Here is a 27,576-nt window from a genome sequence, read left to right as displayed (position 1 = left end):
CCTTCAAGCTAGTGTTTTTGTGTTTTGGGGGTAAATGCCCAGTGGTGTGATTACTGGAATGTAGGGTAGTTCTATTTTTAACTTTTTGAGAAACTTCCATACTGTTTTCCAGCGTGGCTTCACCAATTTGTGTTCCCATCAATAGTGCATGAGGGTTTTTTTTTCTCTACATCCTCACCAATACTTGTTTCTTGTGTTTTTGATTTCAGCCCTTCTGACAGGTGTGAGGTGCTATCTCATTGTACTTTTTGATTTGTATTTCTGCAATGATGAGTAATGTTGAGCGCATCTTTTCGTGTGTCTCTTAGCCATGCTGCCTTTGTTTCTAAATATAATTTATTTTATTGTAAGTTAATATAATTTCATGTTTATTGATGCCTGTATTAAGCAACTAGCTTGCAAAGATCCTAAAGATCTAGCAATTGGCTCTCACCAGCTGGTATGAGGCAGCTTTGGCACTTGACCCCAGCAGATGAAAGCAATCATGACGTAGGTCGCATGAAGAGATAATTGTGATTCCCTATGGATAGCTATGGAATTGCCTGTGTGCAGACCTACTGTGCCATATTAGCTGTGCTGCCTCCCCTGTGAGTTCTCTCAAAATTCAGAAGTGAGGTCCTATGCGTCATGCACCCAAGAGACACTCTATACTCGTTGTGGCTTGTCTGGTCAGTTTGAAGAAAAGTAAAAGCTTTCCCAGAAACTTTGAAGTCTTGAATGGAAGACTGAAGGAACTTCAGTCTTCAGTATGGAGGTGGTGTTTTCATCTGGTCTTGTTAACACTGGTAGCTTAGGAAGCAGAATCAAACACAGAAAACTCTCAGGATGTGCTGTACATGATTGTGGGGAAATAGGTTCAAAAATTCCTTATACTTACATAAATGAGGTAGAAAAAAGCTTAGGCCAGAAAGCTGCCACCACAGGACGAAAGCACCCGAGGTTAGTTACTGAGATATTGTAATGAGATCACAAGAAACTTGTTATATCACCTGCAGGAAATTACTTTCCATCTGGCACCAATGTACCTTGATCACAAACACCACTTGCCCCTCAGACCCTTTGCTTCTCACACACAAGTTAATGATTACTGACTGATTGTTTTCTCCACGCTCACCACGTGTATAAGATCTTGTTTTCTCCACATTCACCACGTGTGTAAGATCTTGAGTACTCAATAAATACGGAGATGAACCGCCTGTTCCAGCTTTTGTCTCCTCCTGGACGTTAGTCTCTGTCTTATTTCATTCTGTGTCCACTCTCTTGCTGACAAAGGGAGAACTCCAGGTTCCTAGTCTGTGACACATGATCTTTTAAAAATTGTTTCCTGGGTGGTCTATGACCAGAAAGAGGGGCTCTGAGCTAGGAACAAAGATACTTCTTGAAGAGGGAGCAGATATTTTCGACAGGAGTCTTACAAGCCTAATAAAGGTGGGGGGAGGGGAAGAGTATTATCCTAAATTTTAAGAGAATAGGCAAAAATTCAGAGAACAAGAACAAGACCTTGGGGCTAAATAGGTGCTGAATGGTGATGAAACCCCATGCGTATGACTGGAGGTTTGATCATTATAGGGCAGAAATTTGGACGACAAACTTTAAAGTCAGGATGTTAGATGTGCCTTCATGTGAAATGGCCAAACACCCGAGGCACATCAGGAGACAACAGTATCAGTTAATATATTGAGGGGGAAGTGGAAAATAAGAATAGCAGACTTTGTGAGGATTTGGAGAGTGGGAAAAGCATAAGATACATACCTTAAATACAGAGAATAATCCCATAACGTCCCTTAACTGGAAATAAAAGCAGAGAAGAGAGAATTCCTCCTACCTAAGTCCACATCTGGGCACCAATGGCCAGAAGTCAGGGAGGGAGTATCTCACATGTTCCCATAAACAACAATGGAATAAACTTTGTTAAATTATGTTTTAAGTTTATTTTGAGAAAGAGGGAGAGCGAGAATTCCAAACAGGCTCCATGCTGTCAGCACAGATGGGTCATGAGATCGTGACCTGAGCCAAAAACAAGAGTCGTACCCTTAACCGGCTGAGCCACCCAGGCACCCCAGGAGTGGAGTAAATTAACCCCAAGTGAGACAAGTAAAGATTGCAACATGTGCAGAGCTATCAAAGTGAGTTTAGGAATTACCAGCAGGTGATGGCACATACACACATATCAGGAGTCTGTGGCAGGAATCTAAACCAAGCTGATGAGCAGGACGGGGATGGGATGCTGGAAGGAGAATATTATAGTCAGAAGAGGCCAAGTGTATGGGAACATCCAAAGTAAAACATTAAGCGGGTAATGAACCAGGCATTTGAAAGTATTATGAGCACAGGGCAGGAATAGGAAGGCAAAAAGCAGTATCCAAGAGACTGATTACTAGAACAATCTTCTACCTTCTTGAAGCTGGGTTTTCTATTGTTCCCATGCAACAGCCACTAATCCCAGAAAAACAGTGGTTTCCAAATTTACAGAGCAAAAATATAACCTAGTGGGCATGTGAAAATACAATTCCAGATTTGTACCACCAGGGATCTTAAGATTAAGCCCAGGAATCTGCATTCTAAGTAGAAGCACCACTGAAAATGCCATTTCAGTTGGCTTACCAACCACTGTCAGAGAAAGATAGCAGTGTGATTAATCCAGGGGCCCTGATGGTAAGACAGTTCTGTAAACATCCTGTTAAATAGCGAGAGTTTCAGCATCCCCACCTGGCGAGCAAATGCTAACTCCTGTGAGAGGCAAGTTCATGGCCCAGCTGTCACAACTTGTTGCAGTTGCTTGGAAACATCTACTCCTTTTACTTGTTTTTGTATCTTCTTTGATTTTTAATGTTGCCATTTTACCCTGGGTTTAATATTATGCATCATTTCCAATCTTGTTTGGAAACAGGTGGGATATAAATCCTAATTAAATAAAAAATTGCTGATGGCCTCTCATGTAATCAGAAGTGGAAAAAGGGAGTAATGCTGTTTAGTTGAATAACAAAATGTTTTATACTGAGTCTTTCTAGATAATGTATGGGAGAGTACCTTGAAAACTGTCAAGTTTTATACAACGAGATGATTTTTAAAATATCAGTACTTTATATATACCAAATAAGTATGTGTATTTATCTATTGTATTCCTATAAAGTATCTACTCAAAGCTTCTCGTACTTAGGTTTTAGTAATTGAAGGGGGAAAGACCACGTTTCCATCGAGTATACCTAAAGAGAAGAATATATCACTTTGTCAAAATATTGTGGCTCTTTATTCTTTGTAGTTCTTCCAAATCCTACAAACAGAAAGAGGATTATCAGTACCATCTGAGTATGTGTGGGCTTGAAAGCTCTAGATGTTTCTAAAAGATCAAGGCTTTTGATGCTTTTTTTTTTTTTTAAATCCTGGGAGCTTTTGGTGCAAGTTAATCCTTATGATGTCTCAGACTATCACTCTACAAACCCTTCCTAAGGCTTCGATGTAATGGACATAAACCATTTTATGTTGGACCAGGTTCAGCTAGGGTCTTCCTGTGGTCTGTGCTTGGCAATTGGCCTATTTGCAGAAAGGCTTGTCTCCATCTGCAATTATGCCAAGGTCTTCATATAAATGCTGTTATGCATTCAAATGGAGCAGTCCAAGCAAGACATTTCTGATCAGATTGAAGAATACATATAAGAGAGAAATGTTGGCTGTGCCTGGCTAAGGTGATAAAATTACTTTCACAACGGAGGATCCAGGCAAAAGATAGATTTATTGATGTGACAGTCTTCAGGGAAACCAGAAACATGATCTCAGAAAGATGTATACTCAAAAGGAGGCCTTAGGGAATATTCTTGTCTCTTGAAATAATGGGGAATCTGGCAGGAGGAGTTGTGACAATCGGGAGAGGACAATAAAGATTAAAATTTAGAGTTGGTTGGAGAGAGAATCTGAGTTGCCTTTCATATATGTGACAAGGTTGGCTATATCTCTAAGAAATTAAAATTATGAGTGAATACAGGGAACAAACTGATGGTTGCCAGAGGGGAGGGGAGTTGGGGGAATGGGAAAAATGAATGAAGGGGAGTGGGAGATACAGTACTCCAGTTACAGAATAAGTCACAGGGATGAAAGGTACATCATAGGGAATATAGTCAATGGTATGATAATAGTGTTGTGTGGTGACAGTTGTGGTGAGCACAGCATAACATGGACTTGTCAAATCACTGTTGCACACCTGAAATGAATATTGTGTACCGTTGTGTCAACTATACTTCAATTAAAATAAAGTTATCAGGTTGAAGGATGTGTAAGTGTCGACTTAATATTTGAAGAGCTATTTTAACTATTGACCATTGTGTTATTTGGGGCAACCATTTTTAATTTCTGTTAAAGAGAATATTTATTTTCCCAGTTTTATCAATTTTGCTGATAATAAATTCTTGATGCCAAAAAAAAGAAAGAAATTAGAATTACGTGGATATTCAGCTTATAGCTTTTATAGAAAATGAAATAGCTTTCTTTTGCTATCCAGGCCACTGGATCACCCAGTAACTTGAGGGAGAGTAAATAATTCACCTTTGAGGAGCAAGATTAACGCCGCTTCTGTTAGTGTAACTTGGACTAAGTGGGTTTTCCTGTGGGCTTAGTGTTTGGGGTCATGATTAGGCCCCTAGGAGAGCTGGGCCTGTTTCTTCTCAGAGCTTGATTACCAAGAAGGTCTTGTGACAAGAAAGAGCTCTTCTTCCTAAGAAACCACTCATGTGGGGCGCCTGGGTGGCGCAGTCGGTTAAGCGTCCGACTTCAGCCAGGTCACGATCTCGCGGTCCGGGAGTTCGAGCCCCGCGTCCGGCTCTGGGCTGATGGCTCGGAGCCTGGAGCCTGTTTCCGATTCTGTGTCTCCCTCTCTCTCTGCCCCTCGCCCGTTCATGCTCTGTCTCTCTCTGTCCCAAAAATAAATAAACGTTGAGAAACCACTCATGCTGTTGCTTTACACACGGTGCAAAACGTGAAAAGAGACACAACCCATCTCCTGGTGTCCTTTGTTAGCGGTGTCTAGAGAGGCCAACATTTGGCCATTGTAACTTTTATTAGAGTAAATTTCATAAAAATTAATTACCTGTTTCGTTTACACCAGCAACTTAGGAAACTCTGCCCTACTTCTCTTCTAGCCTGTCCACCCTTTCGCCGGCTGCTCCTCAAACTTGGGATTTAGCTATAATATATAGCTGATACACTGTTAAATTGTACAAAGTGTGGTTTTGTCGACCTATTTCATTGTGCTTCTCTGGTCCATGACTCTCCTCAAGGAATTTCTCCATTTCTCCGTTCAAAGAGCGGTCCCATGGAATGTCAGTGTGTGTATCTCTAGCTTAATGTAGGAAAGGAAAATACAGGGTTTTTGAGATTTATTTCTGCCCTTACCTAAACAGTGCTGCCGAGGGAAAAAAAAAATCCTTTAAAGGGGGGCTAAACAAACAGGAAAAAACACAGCGCCTGTGTGTCTGTTGGTTAGGTAACCAACACCTGATTTTGGTTCAGCTCATTGATCTCCATTCCCCAAGATAGAGCCCCCCATGGGGCTCTGCAAGGTTCTCTGCCCCACTCCTGCTCACACATGCTCTTGTGCTCACTCTGTCGAAAGATAAATAAACTTTAAAAGGGGGGCGGAGGGTCACTGATTCAAGTATTACTTATACATTTATCTGGATCTCTGCCCACTTTATCTTATCTTTCCCGGTAAAGTTGGTCACTTTAGCCTACAGTACTATGTTCAAGCTGATGTGTCTGCTTGAGTTCTGGAGAAAGCCACAGATTTCTCTCTTGGCCTCAATAGCCTTTCTAGAACATCAGCTTCAGCATCTCACCTGGCCTCAGAGCTCATCAAGCCTGCACCGGGGACGGGCCCCCTCCCCCGAGATGCAAACGTGTCAGCGTGCACTTGGCTGGACTGCCGGGTGCGCTGCTGTGTGGAGGTGTCAGTGATTCAGTCCCAAAGGCTGAATTCTGAGACCTCAAGCAGACAGAACTAAGAGAGGCATGACTCGGCTGAAAGTCACCAGAGGAGGGAGTTGAAACTTGGAGGCGGAACCCCCAGGGGCAGCAAGCGGATCAGCATTTAAGGGAGCAGCGGAGGAAAAAAGCAGGAGGAAAGTCATGCTCAAAATGTAATATATTTTATCTTTTGTTTTTTAAAAGGCATAATTTAAAATGCCTAACCGAAAAGTTGTGGTAAAGAAAATATTTTGTAATGTTGGTAGAGGAGGGATTAGAAGGGTTACTTAAAAAAAAAAAAAAGAAAAAGAAAAACCTTCAAAGGTGTTTATGACAGTAACCATTCTGCTACACTGATTTTTTTTCTTGTTTTTTAAGCTTCAAGTGTTAAAGAGGCTGTTTATGAAGGCTCTTTGCTGATCATTTCCTGGACTAAAAGAAAATCAGGGTTTACTTCATTGCTGTGGGTGGCTGAATCAGTATAAAAATCTTCCGTCCTTTTGATGTTTGCTGCCTATAGAAGTTCTGAGAAACCTGGGAAGGAAAGAAAGAGACCATAAGGGGATTTTCAAACAATAGTAGAGATGGCAAGTTTTATTAATCCTATTTACTTAAGTCATTTGTTTGAGGGGAGAGGACTGTGTTTCTTTTGTTCTTAATGCCATCCTGTCAGGACTCCTGACAAAGGGAAACCAGTTCCATCAAAATGGCCTATATGTCTGTCTCTGGAAAGACAGGACCAATTAAAATCAGAAGTTGAACATAGATAAAACCAGAGTGAAATATTTTAATTTGGTAACCCAGTGGTATATTTTATTAGTGTGGCTTTTTAAAATTTCATACCCACACAATGCTTCCTTCAGTTGTGATCTGAAAACATTCTTATTGAAATTAGCGTCCTCAGAAATTATATGTATCTTAGAAGAATTCTTCAGGGAAGAAAATCCAATGAAACTAATCACATATGCTTCTCCTCTTCTTACTTTAAAATTTTTCTTTTTCTTGGGCACCTGGGTGTCTCAGTCGGTTAAACGTTTGACTCTTGATAATGGCTCAGGTCATGATCTCACAGTTGGTGGGATGGAGCTCTGCATCAGGCTCTGCGCTGACATCATGAAGCCTGCTTGGGATATTTGCTCTTCATTCTTTCTGCCCCTCCCCCACTCAAGTGCCGGCACTCTGATGCTGTCTCTCTCAGAATAAAAAAAAAAAAATAGCATTAAGAAAAATAATTTTTTCCTTTCCAAAGTGGGAAAATAATTTAAAGAAACCTAACATTGTGAAGTAAACCCTCAATATGAGTTCCCTTCTTATGTAGTTGATAAAATGATAGCATCTTAAAGATGTTTAAATGCAATACATATTAGCTGTGACATTAAACTTTATCTACCATAAACAATTTGTGAGTTCAAGAGTTACTGTGCAAATTACCCAAGTAGTGTTAAATGACAGATGTCTCTTCTTGGTGAACTCCTGTGATGGCAAGTGGCAAGCCCCGTATGTATTCAAAAATCTAGATGTAGGCTGTGTTTGTCTACTTGATAGGTATATCTAATGGCTCTGGGATTTTCTTATGTGATTTGGTAGGAGTATGATTTTTACACACTCATATGTGGCACTTAATACAAATACGTGGAATAAATGAATATATGAAGGCAGTGAGGCAAATAAATGCTGATTTGCCTGGGTAGGTTGTTAAATTCCAAATCATATTTCCTGAGAGCCAACATGTCATTTGTGCCTCTCCTGCCCATCCCAAATCACAGTACCAGGAAGTTCGTGTCATGGAAATCATCTTTGAGTTTTCCTTTTAGCATCTATGGTTCCTGATCATTCAAAGGAGCCGGACACTTGATTTGAAGTTGAAGTGGTTCAACTTCTCTTACTACTCCTCAAATGATTAAATATGTTCCAAAGGAATACCCACTGATTAACAGAAGAGGGTATATTCAATTTATTCTTAATTTTTTATTTTGTCAACTCTTCTGTTATTTACCTAGTTTAGAAAATTTAATCAAATGTTTGCCATAACTTTAAAAATTTTAATCTCTTTCATTTATGGGTGAATAATGAACATCGCCTTCTGTTTTAGGCACTATGCTAGTTGTTGGGGATACAAAGGCAATTAAGACATAGCCAATACCCTCAGGAAGTGTAGTCTAACACAAACAACACATGGAAACAAACAACTATAGTACAAGTGAATAAGTGTATATGTGTTTATGCCTATTAGTTTACTTGGATATCCATCCCTGCCTGTTCAATGGAAAGGCAAGTAACATTTCCCAAGCTGGATTCTATTCAAAAAAGCTTCGATTATCAGATAATTTGCGGAAATTAGTACACTAGTCGTCTTTTTGAGAATTCGTATTGCATATCACTATATTCTAATAACTATTCTGAGAGATCCTACTGTGAAGAAATCTATTTTACATTGTTTATCTTTCTCAAGCTTACTTGAATACCCAACACAATATCCATGGCACACATGTTAACATCCTGTGGAATATTAGCATTCCATGGGCCATCAATTTGGAAAACAAACTGATTATCCCTTGGAACAGCTTGGCACATGCCCTTCTGTTACAGAGGATGAAAAGATAAGTATTCCCTTATACGTAGAAGATATGTTTACCGGTCAGGACTACTCAGAAGCAACTGAGAGAAACCTAACTCAGACTAGCTTAGGCAGAAGAGAGAATGAATGGGAATCCAGGAGGGAATCTTGCTTCAAGGACTCAAATGACATCTTCAGGTTCCTCTCTCTTTCTGCTTCTTTACTCTTACCGGTTTGTGCATTGGAATGGACTTCCTCCTATGGGCTGGGGAAACCAGGAGGAAAAGAGACATGGCTTGATTTAATTACATTATTTTAGGTAGTGACCGCAGAGAGAAAAGAAAGCTTTTCTTCAATATTCATATATAAATCCTCAGGGAAAGATTCTTTTTTTTTTTAATGTTTTTATTTATTTATTTTTGAGACAAAGAGAGACAGAGCATGAGCAGGGGAGGGGCAGAGAGAGAGGGAGACACAGAATCCAAAGCAGGCTCCAGGCTCTGAGCTGTCAGCACAGAGCCTGATGTGGGGCTCGAACTCACAGACAATGAGATCATGACCTGAGCCGAAGTTGGATACTCAACCGACTGAGCCACCCAGGCGCCCCCCCCCCCCGGCCCCAGGGAAAGATTCTGATTGGTTCAGTTGAAGCTCACTGAGGGCCAATCACTATGGTCAGATTTATAATATACTAATATTAACCATATCTGGTCACCAGGAAAAGTTGGGAGACTCTGATTAAAGGTTTCAACAGACCTACAAAGAATAAGGAAAGGCAATTTGAAGGGGATTGATAATTCTAGATTGATGATAGGGGATAAAAAAAAAACCTGACATGTCTACCACAATGTGGTCAAATTATTAAAATCTAGATTTGGCCATAATGGGCAGTTAGCCCTAGTATCCAATTACTTCCAGAAAGGGGGTGGGGTGGGGAATCTGCTCTTCTAATAAAGTCATTATTTTTGGAAGATATCTCCTAATTTATAAAATGGTTTATAGTTAATAATTCCAAATGTTGTGACCTCAGATGGTTAATTATATAAAAGATTTTCTTGGCTCCAGGAAGTGGCATTGCTCAAAGTTATACATTCTATGATTTTTTAAAGTGGTTGAAATGATTAACCCTGCTGTAAATATTACAGGTTAAAATTGTTGCAGTATATGATGAGGTATTAAACAAGGGGAACTTAATTCTCTGCTTTTGGATTAGAGCAAACCCAAAATAATTGAGTAGAATCTCGACCCTATCCCATGGTACATGGTGGCTTATCTCCAAGCAGACATGAAGAGGCATGTGCCTAATAGGCATGTTCTAATAGGCATGTGTCATTACGTTTGTTCCTAAATTTTTTGTGTATGAAAAGGACGTCCACTCTATGTGAAGCTCAGATGCCCACTAAAGCAGCAGCTCTGCATTTAACTAGCAATATGATATAGTTACACTTGAGAGATTTGTCTGAAATGAATCTTGATATTACATGAAGAAAAAATAAAAGATCAATGGATTTGGGGGTATGAAGGAGGTGGAGGCCACAGATATTGATGCCTCAATTGTAGCAAGAGTCAGATCTCGGGGAAGATGTTTTGAAATTAAGAAAAGAAGTGGATTCACTTTGGAACCATGGGTGAACAAATAAGAAGGAGCAGGTAAGGGACGCCTGGGTGGCTCAGTCAGTTGAGTCTCCGACTTCGGCTCAGGTCATGATCTCACTGCTCGGGAGTTCAAGCCCCACGTCGGGCTCTGTGCTGACAGCTCCGAACCTGGAGCCTGCTTCGGATTCTGTGTCTCCCTCTCTCTCTCTGCCCCTAACCCACTCGCATTCTGTCTCTGTCTCTCTCAAAAGTAAACAAACATTAAAAAAAATTTAATTAAAAAAAAAAACACGGAGCAGGTAAAAGAGAAGGAGGAAAGGCAGAGAAGTAGGATGTACATTTCAAAGACGTGGCCATTAGGACCAGCCATTGTGGACAGGTTAAGTCAGAGGAGCTCTAAAAGACTCTAGGTTTACAATTTGGAGTTCCTGGTGACATTGGGGAGAATGGTTTCCAGATAATGGAGGAGGCAGAGGCTGGACTGCTTGGGTTTGGGATTAAATGAGAAGTGAAGAACTGATAACAGAAAGTATAGCGTTTTCATCTAACAAATTTCACCTAGAGAAAAAAAAAAAGATGGTAGTTGGAAAGAGAGAGTTGAGAGACACACTTTCCCCATTTGAAGAAGTTTGCATGTGGAGAAAAAAAGAATCATGAAGTGGGAGAGAGAAATATTGAAGAAATAGGAAAGGAAGAAATTCATTTCTGGAGCAAGCTCCTAGAAACAAATAGGCTTATGGGATAAAAGCCCAGATTTAATTTTTTTTTAACGTTTGTTTATTTTTGGGACAGAGAGAGACAGAGCATGAATGGAGGGAGGGTCAGAGAGAGAGGGAGACACAGAATCTGAAACAGGCTCCAGGCTCTGAGCTGTCAGCACAGAGCCTGATGCGGGGCTCAAACTCACAGACTGTGAGATCATGACCTAAGCTGAAGTCAGATGCTTAACTGACTGAGCCACCCAGGCGCCCAAAAGCCCAGATTTAAGAAGCAAAGGATGGGTAAAATGGACTCTTGACAAGATTGGAAGTGGGCAGGACATATTGGGGAAACGAATGCTTATGGCCTCTGCAGTAAAGTGGGAGGTGAGTTTCTCTGCTAAGAGGGAGAAAGTTAAGCAGCTGGTGTAAATAACATTAATCTGGAGGAGTGTTGCATGTCCAGGTAAGGTTCGACTTCATAAATGCATAATAAATACAGCAACGAAGCAGGGCTGGAAATTGGCAGGGCAGATGTGGAAATAAAAGAAGACAATTAAAGGATACTAGTGATTATACTCTTAAAAGCAGACCCAGGGATCCACAGCTGGAGAGAGAATAAAGTCTGTGTCTCCTAGCCTGAGAGGAAAGGAAGAAGTAGGACAGTAAACTTCACGAGGGAAGATCTAGCCCAGTGTCTGGCACACAGAACACAGTTTAAATATATCGTTGAAAATGGAGAGTCTGATGAGCTAAAGTAGCAGGTTGAGTAAGGCTAAATGATAAGAACATAAGGAACATAGGCGGTTAGCAGGCAATCCACTCCTAAAGTCGTACAGTCTTTATCAGTATATGTGTTGGCCCTAGACATTGGAGTCAGAACGGAATCCCTCTGTTTAAGATTTTGGCAGGAAACCATTCTAGGTGATGCCAAGCTCCAAGTCTGGTCTAAGGAATGAGCTGTTGAAGCAGCAGGGGAGAGAATGCTGTTGAAGCACAAGGCACACTGTAAGGGTGGAGTTTTGAATAACCGTCGGTGAATGTTGGGCAGTGACCTGGGCAGCTGGAAGTTGATTGCAAGAACCCAATGACAAAGAGGATGGTATAACCCCAAAGTCAATAGAAAAAGCTTTTCTGGAATTGTTGCCCGAGACCAGGAAAATGCCAGCCTTCTCCGTCAACAATTTTAAAGGGAAGCAATGGTGGGGGGGGGGGGGCACCCGTGTGGCTCACTTGGTTAAGCATCTGACTCTTGGTTTCAGCTCAGGTCATGATCTCACGGTTTGTGGGTTCCAGCCCCGCATCGGGCTCTGTACTGGCAGCTTGCTTGGAATCTTCTCTCTCCCTCTCTCTCTGTCCCTCCCCCACTCCCTCCCTCTCTCTCTCTTTCTGTCTCTCTCAAAATAAATAAACTTTAACAAAAAGGAGGAGCGATGGGAGTAGTGCCACCTGGGAAGCACTGGTTTTCAATTAAGAAAAACTATTAAAAGGAGCAACCAAGAGTGAAGTGAAATGGGGTTGTGTGCTCCAACGAAGGGAATATTTCATCACTAACTTCGTTTAGACTTGCTAGTGCGTGATCATAAAAAATACAGGCTTTTATTGTTTTTTAATTCCTTATAGACAGTGCACTCTGGAAATGCTATTGGAAGAGACGATTCTAGGCAAATTTTAAGGGCATGAAAGAATTCCTGAAACCTATATGGAAAGTGTTAGGAATAGTTCAAAAAGAGGAGGGTAGATAAATTGTGGTAGAAATGTCTTTCTGCACTAATTTGGGGGAAAAAGCTAAAATATTTGTCACATTCTTTCTGTAACTTACTCCCCACATCTTCCCCTGTATTCAAGTCCAGATTCCCAGGCTTAAGTCCTTGTTTCACAGTTGTTTATAGGTCTGTACCTAGAACTCAAGTGAACTCAGACAGCTAGGTTGAAATTGATCACAACAAACAGGAAAATGTACTTCACTCGTATTTGTGGGTTTTCACTTTCAGTATGAAAAATATCCACCCCCTTGGAACTACAAGATTTAGTCCCAAAGGAAGCGGCTCGTACCTCCTTTTTAAGGCACGAATACCTTGAAGTTATTTCTTCCTTCTTTGCTTTTACTGAGTATACCCTTTATCTCCAGTAGTCTGAGGTTTTCAACTGTCTTCAGGGTACACCAGCGTTTTGTCCACTGGAGAGAAAGAAATTGTTTCTGTAGCAGCCATTCTTGTAACTGCTCATCACAGACACTGACCCAAGACTTGAGAGGGCCACTGTGGTTGGGGGAACCCGTCATTTGTGTGTGTTGGGGGTCATGGAGGCTGGGGCGAGGGTGAAAGATTCTGCTACTTGTCAGTAGCACCAAGGCAGGAATTGATCTAGTTTGGATCAATCCTGAGGCATGTAACTGTGCTATTTGGCACATGAAAACAGAAACCAGTCCTGGGTAGTAAAATGTACCTGGTTTTGTCTTGATAACAATAGTCAGGCAGAATCCCTCTAATCTGAACGTTTATCTATACTATAATTCTTTTTTTTAAATTTTTTAAATGTTTATTTATTTCTGAGACAGACAGAGAGACAGAGCATGAGTGGGAGAGGGGCAGAGAGAGAGGGAGACACAGAATCTGAAGCAGGCTCCAGACTCCGAGCTGTCAGCACAGAGCCCGACACGGGGTTCAAATTCATGAACCATGAGATCATGACCTGAGCCAAAGTCAGTCACTCAACTGACTGAGCCACGCAGGCACCCCTATCTAGACTCTAATTCTTAAAGTGTGGTCCCTGGCTTAGCATTGGCTGGAAACATAAACGTAAATTTTCAGACTCTACTTCATTACTGCTGAATGAGAAACTCTAGAGGTGGTGAAGTGATCTGAGCTTTAACAAGCCCTCCAAGTGATTCTGATGTTAGCTCAAGTTAGGTAACCAATGGGCTAGGTGGTTTTGACTTTCAGGCCTGGCTGCACATTAGAATCAATTGGAGGAAGTTTTAGCAAAATACCAACGCTTGAGCCCCAACACCACAACACCAGATTCTGATGTGATTAGTTTGGTGCGGGACATTGGCATCAGAAGTTTTTACATGTTCCAGTGATCCTAATGACTTTTACAGTTGAGAACCATCACTATAGCAATACAAGAAGGGGCTAATTTAGGACTTTGTGATAACATTGTTCTTGATAATTATTTTTTAATTTATGTATTTTATTAGAATGTTAATTTAGGCATGCTTATAAATAACCACAAATAATATAAGACTTAAGAGAGTGGGGATCTTTTTTGTCTAGTTTAAATTTTTCCCTATTGTATCCTAAGCATCGGGGACAGTGCTTCACACATAGTAGGTGCTCAACTAACTGTATGTTGGCTAACTGAATCAATCGATTAAAGAATAGAGTTCCAATAAGAAATTGCTCTTACACCTCACAAAGGAAGCAGTAAGTGCTCTGAGCTGGAAGAATAGTCTCTGTTTGGGGCTGGCATGGGTTCCTCTCCTCTTGGTTCTGTGGATTCTCTATGAATCCTCTTTGTTCTTGCCCACGCCTATCTGTACCAGGATGTCACTGCCTTGCATCAGGATTTACATTCTATTTGCAGAAATTGGTCTCCGCTTATGCCCTTAGCCAAAATCCGCACTGAGTAGAGTCTCATTGCCTATATCGTTAGAAGCATCCTGTGAGCATCCAGGTTTTTTTCCTCTGGGCTAGCTTCTCCTTCTCCCCCTTTCCCCCATCGCCATTTACCTCTTGACAGGTGTTTCCACCTGGCCTGTGTTTTGATCCACATAGTCTTCCCTATTACCCTATATCTAATAGAGCGGTTTCTCTCAATTTGGTGGGAAGAACAACTTTCCGAGTGGGTTTGAGCCAAAAAAATGGATTTCCCAACAGGCAGGAACAGGTTCACCATGCTGCTGCTGAAATACCTCCGGCATGTGCCTGTTTAAAGATTTCTCATTCAATATTGAGTAAGCCACAGGACCTAAACACTAAGTAGCAAGTTTGCACACAAACTGCCTTTAATTCAGTAGGGTAAATTACTTCCCTGAAATGTTTTTGGGGGGAGTTCAATACTGGTTACAGTGCCCTAATTAAGATATATCTTTATGTTGTTTTATTTATTGCATAAGCTTTTTGTTAAAAAAAAAAAAAATGGTAGCTCCTGCCACTATCCGTTGTTCCTCAGGAGTCTTCCTAATCCCCTTTGGGTGCTGTAGGTTTGTTTAGACTGAAGTTACCTGTGGCTCCAAACAGGAGGCAGGTCAAGGTTTAGTACTCAATATTTTGCCCAGTTCTCACTGAAGTTTCAGTGAAGCAAAGGGATGCTGCTACTAAAGTTCAAGGTGCTCCCAAGCCACTTGCATTCGTATACTCACCTCTTCGAGTGCTGTACACACACATAAAGAATCTCCTAAATGATACATAAACTCTCCATTCTACATGAAAGCTTCCTGTCCCTTCAACTACACTCAGGCCTGGAGGCTTAAACAAAATCCTTTCCAGATTATTGTTAATGCTGTGCCTGATTCTGCAGCAGCTGTTGCCTTTGAACAATACGATGCCTCTCCTCCCCCATGAGAAGTTGAAAATGCCCCTTCTGCAATACTTTGAACCTTTGTAGAAGCAGGGAGCATAAAACGGACTGAGAGATGGACCTAGGACTCCTGTTTGGGAATTCTGTGCACAATTTAGACTTTTGAGCTTCGCCATTTCCTGACATTGACTTTCATAGCAACAGTTTAATTTGGAGAAAATCTGCTACCTCAAATAGCTAAAGGTATTTATGTGGAAAATTTTCCAAATGATTGACTTTACTGTGTTGCTATTTTCTTTCCCCATGAATATGTGAGTATTTGGCTTTCTCCCAAGAGTTTTTCTGCATCACTTCTCTTTAGGCAAAGAAAAGTTTCTGTCCAGACTGGGAGAGGAGAGAGGCACCAAGAGTTTCCCCTTTCCAAGGGGATTATTGTCTGAGTTTATACCACAGCATCTGTATAAATGAAGCATTTGAGTATGTCACCTATTTGCTTAAATTTTTCGTGGCAAGGGGCTCCTGGGTGGCTCAGTCGATTAAGCTCTAATTTTCAGCTCAGGTCACGATCTCATGGTTCATGGGATCGGAACCCAAGTGGACCTGTATGCTGACAGCATGAAGCTTGCTGGGGATCCTCTCTCTCCTTCTCTCTCTGCCTCTCCCCTACTCGTGCTGGGGCGCGCTCTCTCTCTCTCTCTCTCTCTCTCTCTCTCTCTCTCTCTCTCTCGCAAAATAAATATTTAAAAAATATTTTCAGTGGCAAATCCTCAAGGTGGCCAGAGTAATGTTGGTCATCACTTTGGAGCCAACACAAGTGTGATCAGCTGCGCTCTCCCTCCAGCGCCCTCAGTCTTGCTGAAGGGGTTGTCTGCTCCCTCACTCACCTCCTCAGCCCCACTAATCCTCCAGCCACGTCTCTACTGACTGCTCCTGCCAAGATCACAGATGACTCCCTCTTATTTAATCTAGTGATCATTTGCGGGTTATATCAGATCTTTCTGTATCATTTGACATTGTTAATGCTGTTTTCCTTAGCTGCTTTGGCATCATTTCTCCTCATCCTCCTAGTTTTGTCTTCTGTCCCTTTCCTGAATGTTTCCTTGGCAGTCACTCCTAGACCTACTTTTCTTATTACTCTACACTCTCTTCCTGATTGATTCCATCTGCTCCATGGCCTCGATTCCACGCCGTTGATAAAGATCTCCCATTTACATCTTCAGCCCAGATCTGTGAAGGCTGGTCCCTGTCCAAAGGAACCTGATTCCTTCTCTTCCCTGTTTCTCCAAGTTCCCAGTTTTAGCGAGGGACGCCATTGCTCACTGTGCAAGAAGGAAACCTTAACTCCTTCCTCTATCTCTTCTGCTCTGCCATAACATTAACAATTCAAATTAATTCTATCTTCTACATAAACTTTAAATCCAAGTCTTCTCCTTCAGCATCTCCTCCAGGTCTATCTCCTACCAGTTCCCTAGGTTAGGAAACCATCAACTTGCCTGTGGATAACCCTCTCTGGTCTTGACTCCTTATTATCACGTACATATTACAGGAGGGGTTTTTCAGATCACCACATTTCCCTGATCAAAACCCTCATGCATGCGAAGCCCCAGTCTGGCCTCTCATGCCTCTCCAGCCTCACCTTGCATTGTCCACTTTTGGTCTTTCCGAGTATTTTTCAGTTCAAAAAATACTGTGCTTTCTCACCTTCATATGCTCTTTTTCTCTGCCTGGAACGTTCTTCCTATTCTTTCCCCCTCTGCTCCTTTTTCGGGTGTGAGATTCAGAGCACTTCCTCTTGGGTGCTCCCCTAAATGCCCCAAGTCTGCAAAAGTGCCCCTCCCAAGGCCTACATCCCACTGTGTCCTCAGAGCAAGGGCCACCCCTTAACAAAATTGCCTGGGTCTTTGTATCCCTGCTAGACTGTTAGCTCTGTGAGGACAGAAATGTGTCTCCTGTGTTGAAATTGTATCTCTAGTGCCTGGAACAGTGGTTGATACAGTGTAGGTGCTCAATAAACATAGGTTGAACGAGTGAGTGAGCCTCAGGGTAAACCATGAGCCGGGCTTCTTTAGGCACAAGTTCAAATGCCTTAGTCTGATTTGCAACTTCTTCCTCACAAGTCAAGCTCCCCTAACTGGTACAACTCTTACTTTTTCACAGCAGGCAAAACTTTGTTGCAGACAAAGCAACCTATATATCCCAAAGGAAGAGAAAGTTTTCAAAGGTTCTGAGAATTAGCATATGGTAATGATCAAATCCCAGGGTATCTTTTAATTGAACCTTCACAGTCGTTCACTTAGTTTGTACTCAGTACATAAATTGAGTAGAACCTTATTAGGGAGGTTGTGTCATGCCCTAGTGAAAATGGAGAGAATGAGAAATAGCTTTCCATGACATGGAGGCATTGGAGAAAGGGAGCAACCTGGTCTGTAGCTTGTTTAACGTGTGTCAGGCTACTGACTCCTGTATGGGAGATGAGGAGGAGGACAGCGACAGCCATCAAGGTTTAGGACTTTCCTCCTAAATCCCATTGTGGGTTTTGTACTCTGCAAGGATCTACTGCACATTCCGCTCTTTTCCTCTCCTACGCTGCTGCTTTAATGTCAGCCTCAGGAGCAACCTGGTTTTGGAGATTTTTCCTCCCCAGGAGCAAATCTTCCTGAAGGAACCACATGACTACCAGGCTCACCCTGCCAATACTTCCCTGGGCTTCTTTCATTCACTCACTCTGTTCAGATGACACAGGTTCAAATGCCTTACTCAGTCTGTCCTAGCCACCCTGGACTCTTCCTTTCTTGGGACTGTAACCAGCGAGGCAAGCAAGATGCCCAGGGAGCAAAACTTAAAAGTTGCTCACTCTCAGATGCCAACCCTGTCTATGCATGTACCTGAGTGGGAGTGCCTTTCTGAACTCACCCTTGGCCTGGCACTCTCTTCCAGGAAGACCAGCCTCCTTTCCACCATCACGCCTCTCCAAATGCTAATAATCCCTGGGACCCAGCTCAAATGCTGCCTCCTCCATGAAGCTCCCAAGTCTTTTCCACAAGGTCCCCCAGCAGACCTTGTTTATACCTCTCTGAAGGCACTCTATACCTTGATTAGTTCTTAGGCTTTTCTTTTTGTATCCATATTAAACTACAAACTTGGAAGGGCTGTCTTCTCCATGTGCTTCCAATACCTCGCACAGGGTACAGTACACAGCAGGTATTCATGTCAGTGAGGTGAGTAGAGCAATCAAGGGAAGGAGAGAAGAGCATAGGGGCTAATTGCACAGTAGGGGGAGGGCCGGGGTCAGCGTGGGATCTGGGGCCAGTCTGCCTGGGTTTGATCTCTGGCTCTGCCACTTGCTGGGTGTGAGAACATGAGCAAATCACATCACCAGTCTATACCTCTATTTCTTTATCTTTAAAATGGGATCAATATTGGTGCCCCAACATCAGGTTGTTGTGAAATCTAAATGAGCTAAAAGACATGAAGGTTTTAGCAACAGCCTCGATGCATAGTAAACACTTCAGTTAACATCAAGATCCAGAATTAAAAGGGTCTAGTGAAGGTACATCCGTGGAAAATGCAGGTATGCACACTAAGGGCAAAGCACATCTGTGACTGATGTCTTAAAGAAAGTTAAATCTAAGCCATCAATAATGGAAGACAGAGGCAATGGCCTCATACTCCCTTGAGAACCCAAATGTCTACTTTTTTAGAAAAGACAAATCTCCTCTCTATAATTCAAAAGAAGAATAGCTTGGGCAAGAAGATGGGAAGGGAGGCTGCCTAAAAAAAAGGCAGCAGAGGAGGGCTGAATGAGTTTGGAGGTATTAAAATGGGTATTGAAATGTGCTCTGTTTTAATATCTGCTGATTTTAAGGAGAATGAAAACATAATGCTAAGGGAAAGTCATGTTTTTGCTGCCATCTACAGTCAAAGTGTAATTTTTAAACCACACACACACCCAAAATGGGGGTTCTAGACAAAACAAGTGAAAATATAGATAAAATTTTAAGTTCTAGTATTGAGACAATTTGGGCATATTATTATAGCATTTTATTTACTCTTCTTTCTAGAAGTGTGTATATTTAATCAGTAAGGTAGCCTTTTTAACATCTCAAATTGTGTTGAAACTCCTTGAAGAAACTGCTAGAAGAATCACTCAGGAGTGAGGCTGTCCTCTGGTGGGTTGATTAGCTATAGCTGTGGCAGCTGACACACAGTTTGAGGGTCAATACAATGATTTCAAAGGAAGAAAGAGATGGATTGGATTTTTACCCTACTTTTTCCTGCCCTGTGATCTGCAGTTCTCTCGTTATTTTAGAAATTTTTTTTTTAATTTACATTTCTTTATTTTTGAGAGACAGAGCACAAGTGGGGGAGGCGCAGAGAGAGAAGGAGACACAGAACCCAGAGCAGTATCCAGGCTCTGAGCTGTCAGCACAGAGCCCGACGCAGGGCTCAAACTCACAAATCGCAAGATCATGACCTGAGCCGAAGTCAGACATTTAACTGACTGAGCCACCCAGGCACCCCAGCAGTTCTCTGGTTATTAGAATTATTATAGATTGAATTTTACACCAATGCATTTTATTGTTTGCTTATGAGAAATCAACCAAAAGCAAGTAAAGCCAAAATATGACCGTGATGTCACCTCTGAGATGCCTTCTGCCCCTATCTATGTTCCTACCCATATAATTTACACAGTTACTATGATGCTTTCCAACTTCCTTGTGCATTATTTTTAAAGGGTTAAATATAGACAAGAATTACTGGAAAAGTGTTTGCTGGAGAAAAAAGCAGTGGCCCTCCAAGAAGCTCATGAAGAAGGCGAGAGAGAGAGGCGGCTAGAAGCCCTTAGGAAACAGGTGTTTTTAATTTGGAAATTTTCATGGGTGGTTTCTAAGTGTTCTTAATAACATTATTAGTAGGGCTTAGTTACAACATCTGTGATATAAAATGTAACTTTTCCAAATTGGGACACTGATCTTCATTGCTGGGAGCAATTAGATTTATGTTGAACAATTTCCAGTTTCTTAGTATATTAAAAGAACTTTATCAGCACTTTTCAAAAGGCTCTCCCAAGATTTAAATGCATCCGTATTACCTCTCGTTTATTAGCTGAATAGTACCCATTTACAGGAGTGAAACTTTACATCTAGCAGGATTTTCTGCTCCTCAAAAAACCTGGTGGAGTTTGAGCAAGATAATCATCTTAGGGGTAGAAACTTCTGTTTGGAAATCCCCTGTGGTCAGCAAACATGTGAAAAACCATTTTTTAAAAATATATACTATTTTTTGTGAGAGAATTAAAGCCTCCCATTGCATTGCCTAGTAAAAGTAGGCAAAAGTTTTTCAATTTGAGAAGTGTGATAAAATAGTTTTACTTGGTAATTTTTCAGAGGTTTTGATCTGGAAGTGATTAGTTCAACTCCTAAGCTCCAAAGCCCACTGACGCCCCTACACAACTGATGGGAAATGACTGTCTGATTTCCCTTCCATGTCAGTGGAGGCAACATGGAATCTTGGATAAGAACTTGGCCTCTGGTATCCTTCAAACCTGGGTGCAACCTGGTTCATGACTTACTGGCAGAGGAAACTTAGATCATTTACTTCCCTAAGCTTCATTTCCTCCTCTGAAAAATGGGAATAATGATAGTACCTGCTTCAGAGGTTTGTAGTAATGTGTGTTCACACTTTTAAAATATTAAATATAAAACCCTCTTCTAAATGCTCTTAGGTTTTAGCTCAATCTCTACAACAACTTTATGATGTATGTATTTATTTTCGTGGCAATATTTCTATTTTATAGAAGAGGAAACAGAAGAGCCACAGGTTCCCCGAAGTCACACAGCAAGCAACTGTCAGACTGGATTCAAACCGAGGAAGTCTAGTTACACTAGTTAAATGGCATAGTTTACAGGAAGTGTAAATGCATACCGCTATTATGTCATCATCTTTGATAAAAATAGATTACAGAAATAAATTCAAAGAGGAATGTAAGTCCTGGTCATGCTAGATTCAACAAAATTTAATCATTAGCAAATAATTATACACCATGGCCTTCTGGGGACAAAACTTAATATCAGTGTTACTATGTACGTTCTTGTTCAAATATATATTTGATAACTACAGAGTCCATATGATTAGAATTCTCTCCATCTGTGAACTCTTTGAAAGAGGAAATATTTATGCCCGTTACCTGTAACTGGTGTTTAGAACTATAGTTTAAGACATTTTGGCTAGGAAACCTATAATAATTAAAGCATATCCAACCCCCAGTTTTCATTACAGTTTCTAAATGGCATTAAAAATGCCATTCTCTTAATGCTAATTCTTGACTTTAGGAATTAACAGGCAGGTGTTACTAATGGTGCATATAATTTACAAAATTAGTGGCTTCTTTCATTAGGATACAGTTTTGAATGATTTCAATTATCATAAAGGACAAGGGCATTTAGGTTAAAATGGCTCTATGGTTTTTCAGTAGAAGGGGAAACAATGGTTTACAATAGTCCCTGGAAATCTCATTGCTGAACACAATGGAGATTCACCCATCTTGCCCAATAATGCCAACATAACTCAACTTAATGCATGAATAATATACTCTAGAATGATCTTGATCATATTAAACTTTCTAGAAAGCTTTGTGGAGTTGTCACCATGACCATATATTGCTAGTATTAAAAATTAATGTTTATTATCTTTGGTTACTTTTTAAGGTAGTTCAATATATAGATTTTCTTTATAAGATTTCCTATGACTTAGTACCAGAAAAATACATTTTTATCTAAATTTAATCATAACTGTGATAACTCAATCAGTAGCAAACCATATATATTATGGCCTTTTAATATGTTTTGTTTTTAAACCATTAGCTCCTTTGGGGATCTCTACGACTGGCCTGGCTTAATATTTTGTCTGTCCTTCCTTCTTGGGTTTTATCTTTAATAAAATTTCCTACCTTTAATGGACATTGAACATTAGTAGTGCTCCCCAGAAGTAGTTAGCTTGTATCGTAATCCAAATAGCCATGCTTTTTCTTCTTTTAGGTTGCTATTGTTGCTCAATTTGATCCTGTTAGAATGATGTCAGACACAATGGCATCAAAAGCAAGAATGGGTATTGGAACTGAAGAAGAATTTATTCTTCAAAAGCCACTCTTTACATTGAATACATACAATGAATACCAGGTAATTGTGGGAATTAGCATGATTGATGCAAAAGCCATGATGATAAAAAGATTTATAGAAGTGTGTGTTTTGGGTTAAAAATTATTTTCAATATTTACATTTGAATACCATGTGGATTCACTTAATTTTTACTGCTAAATGATAGCACGCAATTACTGCATGATTCTTAGCCCTGTAAAATAGTTGATAGGTGACCATAGAACAGTTTGTCTGAACATATTATAAATCTGTCATTGAAAATTATTTTTAAAATTGACATTTCTACGTTAAAATATCTTTAAAATTTACAAAATTTTACTTTAAAGTTGTGTTTAATGTTCTATTTTAAGTGTTTCTCTATCATTCAGAATTTGTTTAATGTTAAATTCATGATATAAATCCTACTAAGTCAACAACTGATGACACTGATACAAGACGAAGCAGAGGGAAGCTTTCAGAAATTAAAATTAACTGAAGATAATACATCAGAGCTAATGATAAAAGAAAACATTTTCTGTGGAAAAGTATTAAGGTGTTATTTAACCATTTCTAGGAACTTCTGACTCCTTTTAGTCTGTTCCTGTAACTGAGAAAGGATTTTAAAAAGTCCTTTCAGGGGTGCCTGGGTGGCTCAGTTGGTTAGGCGACCGACTTCGGCTCAGGTCATGATCTCACAGTTCGTGAGTTTGAGCCCCGCGTTGGGCTCTGTGCTGACAGCTCAGAGCCTGGAGCCCTACTTCAGATTCTGTGTCTCCCCTCTCTCTACCCCTCCTCTGCTCACACTGTGTCTCTCAATAATAAATAAACGTTAAAAAAGTTAAAAAAAAAAGTCTTTTCAGATGGATGGAAGGCAGGGAGGGAGGACAGATGAATGAATGGATATCACTGATATTAAGGGAGAAAGTAGTTCTCCCTAGTTTAATTTTGCAAGTCTAAGGAGAGAAGCTGGACACTTAGTTAATTATTTACAGAGTAGGAAACTTCATCCATTCACCCATTGACAGATCAAGTGTGCCTCTCCTATGTGCTGTATACTTCGCTAAGAAATAAAAAAGATGAACAGTTCATTTATCAATTGGACAATATTTACAGAACGTATTCTATATCTGGCACAGTGGAGTTGCCAGGACTACATCCTGAACAAGACTGACTTACTCTGTTGAAGGAAGTGAGCAGGGCGGCTGGGTTAGGAGGGAAGGTAGCATGTGTGAGAATAATGCCCCTGGGGTGAGACTACCTCCATGGTGGAGGTCTAAGGCCTGTAGCGGCACGAAGGGAACCAAAAGAAATGCAGACTAGGGAAGTGGGACCAAGTGTTGAAGAGGAAACTAAGCTACATCTTAGTCGAGGATTTTTGGCAGCAGTAACAACATTTTTTCCAGGTTGATTTAAATTAAAACCAAAAAACTCAGCTGGGAGGAGGGGTTGGGCCAAAGGAAAGGGATTAATTATAAGGATGCAAGTGTATCTCCAGAAGCCAAAGCAGGAAGGGCAGCTGGGGCTGGCAAAGAATTGAAGTCAAACTGGAAAGCTCTCGGGTACCTGGGCTGAGGAAATAAGGGTTTCACCAAGCAGAGGAGGGTGGAAAGAGCCCCTATTGGCGTGTCTTCAGTGTAAAGGTACACGGCAAGGGTGGGTGCTAGGAGATGAGATTGGAAACATAGGTTAGGGTCAGACTGAAAAGTATAGTAGCTTTTGCTTGCTAAGATGTTATCCTGTGAGCACAGGTGAGATCTAGAAGCAGGTGAATTATATACTCAGATATGCTTAGCCACGTATTCTGGACGGAAAATTGGTGGGGGTGGGAGTGGGGGTCAGAGTCTTTTAAGATGGCAAAGTCCTCATAAACGTGGGAGGGCATGGCATGAATGGCTCTGGCTGAGAGGAGGGAGTAATGAAAGTGAGGATGATTCTAAGCCGGGCAGCGAGTGGTACTGAGAAGAGCCTGCATTTTGGATTCAAATCTACATCTGCTATTTACTGGCTATGAACTTGTGTAAGCTATTAACATCTTTATGTCTTGTTTACTTCATCTGTAAAATAATAATTTGTAAGGTTCTTATGAGGATTAGGATAATAAATGTCAATTGCCTAGGATATTGCCTGGCATCTACAAGTAATTCAGTAAATTATAGTCATTACGTGTGGCTGCCATTAACCATATAAGAATACAGAAGTAAAAACAGACTTCGGGGAAGAGTATTTATTTTGTTCATGTCATGATTAGGGTGAAGATGTCTAGAACACGTTTACAAGAATCTGATTGGTTGCTTCTGGGGAGGTGATTTGGGGAAATGCAGGTCAACTTTCCAGGGAGATCTCCATTTCACTTGATACCTATTCTAAAAATAGGATAAGGCGATCTTTTAAACCTCACAGACCCGAAGCTGAGAAGACAGGTGAATCCAGAAAAAATTAGGGAGTACACAGGCAGAGCATGAATCCTTGGAAGTGGATAAGGGTGACTACAGAGATTGTATCTAGAAGAGGAGAGACTAATGCTCAAAATATATTGCTTCTCAGACACAAATCTCTGTATTATTTTCGACTTGTGTGCAATCATTGCTCCTCATCCCTGTACCTCATCAGTTGCCAAATTCTCTTGATTCTTCCCTTCATAGTGTTTCCGAACGTTCTCTCTTCCTTGCTACCAGCCAAGTTTAGGCATTTATTACTTCATGTTTAGACAATTGTAGTAGACTTCTGCTACTCCAGTGTTCTACCCAAACTGCCCTGACCCCGAATTGACCTATTTCACCTCTGAGTTTGCATGTGCCTTCCTTTTTTGGCTCTCTGTCTCTTTTCTTCCCCACTCTGCTTCATAGAAGAATAGGGTGGACTTTACAGTTAGCTCACGTGCTCCTCCTCACCTGAGGTCATCCTAGTCTAACCCGCACCAGGAGATGTACTTCTATCTTCTATCCTTGGATAGATAGGATCTTCTATCCTTGGAACATCAGTCACATGTGCCACCAGCTGTAGTTATCTGTATACCTTCTTACTGCCCCTATTGGTTTAAGAGCTTCTTGAAGGAGGGCTGCTTTCAACAGCTTGCTATCCCATCCTCTAGGGGGACTTGAAGTCCGTGTAAAATGCCTCATTAGCTAAAATCCATATGTGGTTACCTTATTGCAAGCAGCGTCTGTTGACATTTAATATTCATGGAAGGAGGGGAAGAGGAATAAGGTCCAATCAGCTATAAATGAAAATAGAAATTGAGCTACTCATATTTCCATTGCCACTTAGAACCACATTGGTGGAGACATTTTCTAATTCTGCTTGAAATAGAAATCAGCCTTGGAGAGTTCGATTGATTTTGTTTTTTAAGTAGAGGCCATGTGTTTAAACATAATTTACATATTTCAGAATGATGGAGAAATTAGAATGTCTGGTGAAAGACGAATGTACCAAGAGTGTGGTTTAGATTTATTTTAATCAATGATTGTCTATATTTTGTAATTCTACCTATGAATAAATAATGAATCAATGATAGTACTGAAAGTAAGCTTTTTTTACTGCATCTTTTTAATAATATCAATATGTTGTATTTTGACTAATCTAGTATAATATTCTCTGTATCTTATCTCGGAAGCCATGGATATACTGGAAAATGATAATGTCAAGAACATTTGGACGTTTTCAGTAAAAACAACAAAAAAAAACCCCCAACCCTCTCCCCCTAAAAAACGGCAACAGAATATAGTCACTGTATACACAAAGTTTATTGTCATCTAGTCATCTACCCAGAAGAAACAAATTATATAGCTTGAGCAAATATAGAACTAAATGATAAAATTTACTTTAGTTCAATGAATTGCTACTTATTTAAATTGTATTTTATTTCTACAGATAACTTCTTTTTTCTTTCTACAGATAATTTCTGACCCTAGACTCCGTTTTGAGTTAGCAGTTCGAGAAGCTGGACTTCATAAAACATTTTATGCCAGAGAGATATTACCAAAAATCAGTCCTCAAAAACCTCCAAGAAAGGACATGGAGTCTACTGTATTTAAAATCTAGAGTTCTTCTGTAAATCCTATTATATGTAAACAAGATTTTTCTTTGAATACATTTATATAGTTAACAATTACTACTTTCCAAAAATTTTTTAAATATCAGACATAGAAATCAAAGCATTCATTAACACAACTTTGTCTTTTATGACTCTTAGAATTTCATGCACTATTTCCTATATCTTTGTTATGTCTGATAGTACTGAATTCAGCAAGACTATGGAACATAATTATAATGCATATGATACATATATTATTGTTCAGTAAGCTGCATATTGGAGATTGCATTATCCCATGAAAAGAGCTTAAAATAACCATTTTCAGGAATTACAATTTATGTTGCTACTACCTGCTAAGGTTCATTTCTGCTTGTTGTTTCAGAATTTGACTTTTTAATTATGGAAGCTCCATTATCATTAATACTTCTATTTCTTGATTATTATAAGAGAAGACTCAACCTTTTTCTAAATTTAGAAACCAATTTGGTGTACCATGTTTACTGCAAACCAATCATCCAAACAATTTCATTTTGCAAATTAGCCTTTAAAAATAAATTAGAAATTAGGAACAGCACTTCAAGCATGGGAATATCTGTTTGGGCTTAGAAAAAAATGTAGTTGTGTGGTTGTTTAGAAAGAATATTTCACAATTTATAATATTTCAAATGTTATCAAAAATTCCAAATTATTTAATATCTAGATGGTTTTATACATAAAGAGCATTTCAAATAAATATCAACCATCTATGTCTACTTTAAAAACTTGATTAATCAGAATCACAAGTCAGTGTTGTTGGAAGTTGCCATTATTACTGTTAAGACTACCTCCCCTCCCCTTCTTTTTCTTTCTATTGCAACTTCCTGCCATTTCCTCCCTACTTCTATCCCAGAATTGCTGTTATTGGAGTAATGCAAAAAAAAATGACAAAGACCAGTCTGACTGGTGGAATATTAGGTTTCATGATTATTCCCAACATGATGGGAATAAATAATGCAGCAAGCCCAGCTCATCAGAATAAACCTTCACAAGAGATTCTATGGACAAAATCTGTATCTACAATTCATTATAATGCCCTCT

At 40.2% G+C, this 27,576-nt stretch overlaps 1 protein-coding gene across 1 annotated transcript in view; it reads left to right on the top strand.

The window, feature by feature from the left end:
* CCDC148 (coiled-coil domain containing 148) overlaps window positions 1–27,251 on the top strand; it is a 255,718-nt gene extending 228,467 nt beyond the window's left edge. The window contains 3 exon segments of the mRNA XM_030327589.1: window positions 20,066–20,183; window positions 22,368–22,508; window positions 26,361–27,251. Of these exon segments, the coding sequence (XP_030183449.1) occupies window positions 20,066–20,183; window positions 22,368–22,508; window positions 26,361–26,507 (406 nt within the window). The 3' untranslated portion in view covers window positions 26,508–27,251.
* Window positions 27,252–27,576: the final 325 nt, after the last annotated feature.

The sequence above is a fragment of the Lynx canadensis genome, chromosome C1, assembly GCF_007474595.2.
Source record: "Lynx canadensis isolate LIC74 chromosome C1, mLynCan4.pri.v2, whole genome shotgun sequence".
In the NCBI taxonomy this organism is placed as follows: domain Eukaryota; kingdom Metazoa; phylum Chordata; class Mammalia; order Carnivora; family Felidae; genus Lynx; species Lynx canadensis.
The sequence above is the reverse complement of the archived record's forward strand: the minus strand, read 5'-3'. Positions and strand labels throughout refer to the sequence as shown.